The sequence below is a fragment of the Streptopelia decaocto genome (genome assembly GCF_964273445.1).
Source record: "Streptopelia decaocto genome assembly, chromosome: 9".
NCBI classification, from domain to species: domain Eukaryota; kingdom Metazoa; phylum Chordata; class Aves; order Columbiformes; family Columbidae; genus Streptopelia; species Streptopelia decaocto.
Genome location: NC_138664.1, coordinates 19,328,927 through 19,335,689, shown reverse-complemented (window position 1 = coordinate 19,335,689; position 6,763 = coordinate 19,328,927). Strand labels below are relative to the sequence as shown.

General features: G+C 51.7%; 1 protein-coding gene across 1 annotated transcript; it reads left to right on the top strand.

Moving 5' to 3' along the window:
- The first annotated feature begins 271 nt into the window (after positions 1-271).
- LOC309443603 (cytochrome P450 1A4-like) lies at positions 272-4,567 on the top strand. The gene is made up of 7 exons (XM_082060703.1): positions 272-373; positions 1,260-2,126; positions 2,358-2,484; positions 2,752-2,841; positions 2,930-3,053; positions 3,399-3,485; positions 4,220-4,567. Exons 2-7 carry the CDS (start codon positions 1,281-1,283, stop codon positions 4,524-4,526), a joined length of 1,581 nt encoding a protein of 526 aa, XP_081916829.1. The 5' UTR covers positions 272-373; positions 1,260-1,280; the 3' UTR covers positions 4,527-4,567.
- The last annotated feature ends 2,196 nt before the right edge of the window (positions 4,568-6,763 follow it).

Below are 6,763 nucleotides of genomic sequence, written 5' to 3'. Positions count from 1 at the left end.
GCCCAAACATCCCGCCCGCTTCGCACGCGATGTCCCCCCCGGTCTGGAACCCACAGGCGGCACCGGCACCCCCTGCCCGACCCGTCGGGACCCCCCTCCCCATAGCCTCCCCACCCGGGACCTACACCCCACGCGTGGGGAGGCTGAACGGTCCCTCTCCTGTCACCGCGGGGAGGGGGGTGGGGGGTGTGCAGGGGGGGGTCCGGATGAGTTTTGTGAGAGTTTGGACACACGTCAGCTTTGATTAGACTTTGGTCACGTGACGGGAGGTTGCCGGGCCAATCAGGGTGAGCGACGATGCATATAAAGCAGGAGCGAAGGGCCAGCGGGTACCTGTCGGGAGGATCGGGCCCCCAGCCGCACTGCTCCCCAGGTGAGTAACCACCTTCCTCTTCACCTGCGAGACACGGCTCCCTGCCCGGAGGATGGAGAGATGTGGGGACAGGGTCCCACATCCCCCCCAGGTACCCTCGAGGGATGGAAAGCTGGGGGGTTCCCTACTGCGGGGTGTCTCCCCTCTCTGCACCCCAAATCTCCCATAGAAGCCTTCCTGGAGCTGCCAGAAGATGATTTCTGGGGATAATTTTTCCCCCACAGCTCCTCTCACCCTTGGGTGGCCAGGAGGGGGTCCCAGCCAGGTGGCACTTACTGAGGTGCAGGGGTCCCAGCAACCCCCCAGGCTTCTCAGCCCTGGGCCCTAGTGGGGTGTAGCATGCTGCCAAATGTGAGGGGAGGTGGAATTTCATACCCAGCCTCTTCCAACCCCTTGCCTTGGAGTTTTCTGAGGGATTTCTGACAGAGCTGGGTGCCCACAGGCTGCCAGCCCCATTCTGTAGCCACAGTTAGCTTTCACGGCCATCGATCTTTGGGAGGATATGTGGCAATGCCATATTTACTTTGCTGCTGAGCAGTGACCCAGCGTGAGCCACCAAATGACTCAAATAAGGAGGATTCAGTTCTGCTATAGTCAAGCACTCTGGAAAAGACTTTGCAGCATCAAAGAGAGATCCTGTAGTTAAAAGACCATGTTTCCTACACCTGGTACAGAGAGAAAAAGCCATGGGATGTGGTTCTTTCACTCCTGGCTAACAAAGAGAAATGGCTTTAAAGCAGTTTCCTAAAGTGCAGAAAAAAGTGCAGCTCTGCATCAGAACTTAAGCCCAGCTTTCCTGCCTGTGATCACTACTAAGAGTTTCTCACACTAGAGATGCTGCATGGACCTTCCCTCCTTCATAATGTCTCTTTGGTTTATTACTAAGGTTTTCCATATACCAGCAACGATGAAGGCTGTGATGTCGCTGGTGGGAAGCCAAGGCGTTATCTCGGCCACTGAGGTTGTCCTCATGGCTGCCGTCTTCTGCCTGGTCTTCCTGCTCATCCAGTCCCTCCGGCAGCATGTGCCCCAAGGGCTGAAGAGCCCCCCTGGACCCAGAGGCATCCCCATCCTGGGCAATGTGCTGGAGCTGAGGAAGGACCCACACCTGGTCCTGACCAGGCTGAGCAAGAACTACGGGAATGTGATGGAGGTGAGGATTGGCACTCGGCCCGTCCTGGTGCTGAGCGGGCTGGACACCATCAGGCAAGCGCTGGTGAAGCAAGGAGAAGACTTCATGGGGCGCCCTGACCTCTACAGCTTCCAATACGTCTCAAATGGCCAGGGCCTGACCTTCAGCCCCGACTCAGGGGAGGTGTGGAAAGCACTCAGAAAGCTGGCCCAGAATGCCCTGAAGACCTTCTCCAGCACCCCCAGCCCCACCTCCTCTTCCACCTGCCTCCTGGAGGAGCACGTCTCCAAGGAAGCTGAGTACCTGGTCACCAAGTTCCTGCAGCTGATGGAGGAGGAGAAGAGATTTGACCCTTCTCAGTACCTAGTGGTCTCTGTGGCCAACGTCATCTGTGCCATGTGCTTTGGCAGGCGCTATGACCACAATGACCAAGAGCTGCTCAAGGTGGTGACGTTCGGTAACGAATTTGGGGAGGTGGCTGGTTCTGGCAACCCTGCTGACTTCATCCCTGTGCTCCGGTATCTTCCCAACCGTGCCATGAAGCTCTTTAAGGACGTCAACAGGCGCTTTGGCATCTTTGTGGAAAAAATTGTCCAAGAGCATTACATCGGCTTTGATAAGGTAAGAGCTTGGGTGGTCTTGGATGTGGGCAGAGATGCTTACAACTGGCTGCCTGCCTGGCAATGGGGGAAGAGCATATTCCCTTTCCCCCTCCCATCTGCCCAGGAAAGCTCCTTGGAGCTTTCAAACCTGCAGTTAATCACCCACAGGAGCCACCAATGGCTGGGGGAGGAGATGTTTCCCCAGCCTTGGATGTCCATGCTGTCCCTGACCCACTGGCTCTGTCCCCAGGGGCACATTCGGGACATCACGGACTCACTGATCGAGCGCTGCCAGGAGAAGAGCGGAGGGGAGGACGCCTGCATCCCGATCTCCAATGAGAAGATCTTCGGCATTGTCAGTGACCTCTTTGGGGCAGGTGGGAACATTTCTGAGGGTAAATTCTCTGTTGGGAGGCTGGGTGGGGGAGCCGGGGCTGTGGAGGTGAGACCTTGGCCATGTTTAAGGGTTTGGAGCTGCTGCTGTGCTCATGGGCGCTCTCCTGAGCAGTGACCAGAGCAGATGGCTTTTCAGTGAGAGCTGTCAGGGAACTGCTCCATGGCAAACATCTAGAGTGATGGGGTCTGTAAATATTTGCTTGCCTGTCACCTTCTGGTAACTAAATGTCTTTTTCATGGCCATTCAGGCTTCGACACAGTGACAACCGCCTTATCTTGGAGCCTCATGTATGTTGCCTTGTACCCTGACATCCAGAAGAAGATCCAGGATGAACTAGGTGAGTCCATGGACCTGCTGCCACCAGGACCAAAACCTCTCTGGCGAGGGCTGACCCCAACCAACTCTCCCCTCTCTCCGTCCCACAGACCAGCACATCGGCCAGGAGAGGAGACCGCGGCTGTCGGACCGGGGCTCGCTGCCCTACACGGAAGCCTTTATCCTGGAGATGTTCAGGCACTCCTCCTTCCTGCCCTTCACCATCCCACACAGGTATGGACTGGGGATGCCGACACCTTATTTAGGGGCTTTTTTTTTTTGAGTCATTCACTGGGAAGTGCCATTTAGGCAGATAATTGCCTGGGAATCGATCCCTGTTATGCAGAAATATTCTGGTGCACAGCCTGAATCACTGGTGTTAAAAGCTCCCCGTGGCTTTCATGCTCACCAGCAGTGCTGTTTAGTCTCCCAAATACAAACTGGGCTATCTCCTAGCCAGCCCTAAGAGTACAAACAGGGCTGAAATGAAAGACCCCTAGGACTTGCCAAGCTTTGCTTTGCCATGAAGCTGCAGGTCTCCTCTTAACTTCTCTTCCCCTCCACCCATATCTCTTTCAGTACGACAAAAGCGACGGTGCTGAATGGTTATTACATCCCCAAGGGTACCTGTGTGTTTATCAACCAGTGGCAAGTGAATCACGATGAGTGAGTACACCAAATCCCCTGTGCTTATCCAGGCTGCCATGGCTTTGCTTAGCATGAACATCACTTTGATCCTTTAGAGCAACATGCCAAATGCTGAATAGCTCATGAAGGCAGGAAAAGGCAGATGGGACCAAAAATCATGTAGGTTTGATGCTGAGACCTTTGTATCCCAATAGTCCAGCAGAGCAGAAATATTACGATGTTCCTTCTGCTCCTGCATATGCTGGTAAGCATGGAGGAACAGTCTTTCTCAAAACAGAGGGGATTCCTCAAATCGGAGCAGACCTTCTCAGCTAAGGCACCGGAAAATGCCGCATGGCACCTTTCAGCAGCCAGGCTGGGAAGTTTTGCTGGGAGGATTCAAGGTGGGAAAACCCTTACATCTCCATCCTTCCTTTTTAAGAGGTGCTGGCTGATCTCTGTGCACCAATCTGCTTTTTCTCCTTTCGGCTGACACTGCAGTACCTCTTGTTATCCCATGTTGAATTAAATCCATCCCCAGTATCTGCACAGGCAAACACAATTGGAGTTTGAAATAGAGAATTCAATAGACAGAACTGATGAGGTCTGTCATGTGGTTGGCATTTTAGATCAGGGATAGAGGTTGCCAAAGTTTTTGGATGGTGAAAAGAGAAAGCAACGCAATGCTTCTCTCTGCGAGGAGTTTTTTGACTGCTGTCCCCATTGCCATGGGTGAAAACAGCTCCCTCAGCTCTGTCTCCTTTCTGCTCCAGGAAGCTTTGGAAGGACCCTTCAGCCTTCAACCCCGAGCGGTTCCTCAATGCCGCAGGGACCGAAATAAACAGGATGGAGAGTGACAAAGTGTTGACTTTTGGCTTGGGGAAGAGGCGCTGCATTGGGGAGTCCATCGGCCGGTGGGAGGTGTTCCTCTTCTTGACCATCTTGTTACAGCATCTGGAGTTCAGCCTCCGCCCCGGCGAGGAGGTGGACATCACTCCTCAGTACGGACTGACCATGAAATACAAGAAATGTGAGAGCTTCCAGATTAAGAAGCGTTTCCCCATGAAAAGCTTTCCGTAAGCTGCAGGAGGAAGCATCGTTTTGCAGAAGAAAGCCAGCGCTTGGAGTCAGATGCTCAGCCTGTGTTGCTGCGCTGGAGGCTTGTTTGTCTCATGTAAATGCAAGCAGGGAGGGATAAACCCAGCTTTGTTAGCCCCCCCCCCCCCCCCCAACCAGCTCCATTGCCTTTGCCTGCAGAAAATCTCAGCCTGGGGATTGCAGCCCTGCGGTGGGGAGGAGGATGGTTGGGGCTGGGAGCAGTGGGGGGGGATGCTGGAGGGCTCTGGGGGCGATGCGGAGCCCAGACTCCTCCTACAACACCCAGCCCCAGCTAAACTCCCTGAATATAAATTAATGAAATGAATGCTGAGCATTTCTACCAACCCTTAGTGACAGCCTGCTAGAGAAAAAAATAAATCTCTATGGCCATAAGTAGTGCTGTTCACAAATGGAGATATTTCTAATGAACTCCTAACAAGAAGCCTCCTGGAAGATAACAAAGGAGAATAAGGGACAAGAAGCAGCAAGAGGGACAGCAGAACACTTCTGGCTTTCAGACTGTATTTGCCGCTTTCTCTTTTTTACTAGTATTTCTTTTTAGCAAGTCTGTACTCAGACTAACAGAAGGAGCGAAGGTTTGAGAAGTGCAGGAGATGCACTGCCTTATGTCACACTCTGCCTTAGGCAGCACCAAGGTGCATTCTCATGGCAAACAGAGCAGCGATTCCTGCTTGGTTGTACTTCTGTAAAGTGCACCTGTATGCTGGGATATAAACTGCACAGTATTTCTAACCCAATAAATACTTAAGTGAAAGTTTCTTGAGTTTCTTGCTGGTTTTATTCCCCTGGGAAGATATTTTTGAAGGAAAAACAAACAAAACCAACAACAAACCCCAAAACCAAACACACCTTTTTTTTTAATCCTTAAAAGTCTGAATTGATTATGTTTGATTTGGATTTCTCCTATAGGGACATGAGCTGGTTGTTCTGTTTTCATTGGGGCTGTGACACCAGTGGTATTACAGGGAGATTTTAGTCTTCAGGGGTGCTGGCTTTGTATATAGAGAAGCTAAAAGCTCAGCTGGGATTTGTGGAGAGCCAAAGCCAAGCTCTGGTTCAGTTCAGGATCTCACTAAAAATCAGGAGTAGCCCTTCTATCCCTGAAAAAAATGAATTAATAGCTCAAAACCAGTATTTTACAATGCTCAGGGAATCGATCCACAGGGAGATGCTTCGTTTCCCCAGCTCAGAGCACAATTCTTTCTGAGGCTTTGCCTAACTTCCTTTTAAAAAAGGCAATAAACATGAAATTGCCACGCAAATAATAAAAGAGTTTATTGAAAATTGGGGTCTGTGTTTAGCTGAGGCGACATCCCTGCGGGGTCAGCCCTCTGGGGTTTCTAGCTCAGGGGGTAGGAGACTGTTCCTTTTTCACCTTTTCACAGGGCACAAATATTTACCCAAGCCATCAAATGGGGCTATAATGTTAGGAATCTGGGCAAAATTCAGTCTCCTGCTGAAAAGTGTGGTTGTCCCCAAATCCCTGCTCTGGGATGCTCTGTGGTGTGAACTACCCTTGCCCCACACAGGGATAAAAACAAAATAAGCACAGAAAGGTTAATATTTGACTCTATCCATCACTGGAACATAAAGGACAGATGAATAACTCAGCATCTTTTTTAATGCTCATCCATAAATTGCTGTCCATTGTATAATACCACGGGGTTATTTTTAATTGTGTGCCTGTGCTGTGGAAAGGCTGGAAGAGCCTCCCACCGTGACCTCGCTCACCTTTGCAGTATTGTTACTGGCCACTGTTGTAATGATTTGGTTTTTAATTGGCGTCCCCAGCAGAGCCAGCCGGGAAGGTCAGCGGCCGCACGGATCCGCCACCCCACCCACTCCTTCCTCCCGGTAACGAGCAAAACAGCTTCTGGCTTTGGAGAGGGGAGAAGCAGATTTTAACGGAGCTGAGGAGAGAGAGGGAGATGAGAGTGTCTGTGTCACTGCCGGTGAGTTGATGGGGAGGTGACAAGGGTGTGATGGAGGTAACAGACGTGTAACAGAGGTGACGGAGGTGCGATGGAAGAGTGACAGAGCTGATGGAGGTGTGAAGGAGGTGGCAGGGGTGTGACGGAGGTGATGGAGGAGTGACCGAGGTGATGGAAGTGTGATGGAGGTGATGGAGGAGTAATGGAGCTCACAGAGATCTGACAGAGGTGATGGAGGTGCGATGGAGAAGTGATGGAGGTCACGGA

Excerpts from the sequence above, each read along its gene's own strand:
- LOC309443603 (XM_082060703.1), top strand. The coding sequence starts at position 1,281 with ATGAAGGCTGTGATGTCGCTGGTGGGAAGCCAAGGCGTTATCTCGGCC. Across the intron at positions 2,842-2,929 it reads GAAGATCCAGGATGAACTAG|ACCAGCACATCGGCCAGGAG; the intron begins GTGAGTCCATGG and ends TCCGTCCCACAG. Across the intron at positions 3,054-3,398 it reads CCCTTCACCATCCCACACAG|TACGACAAAAGCGACGGTGC; the intron begins GTATGGACTGGG and ends TATCTCTTTCAG.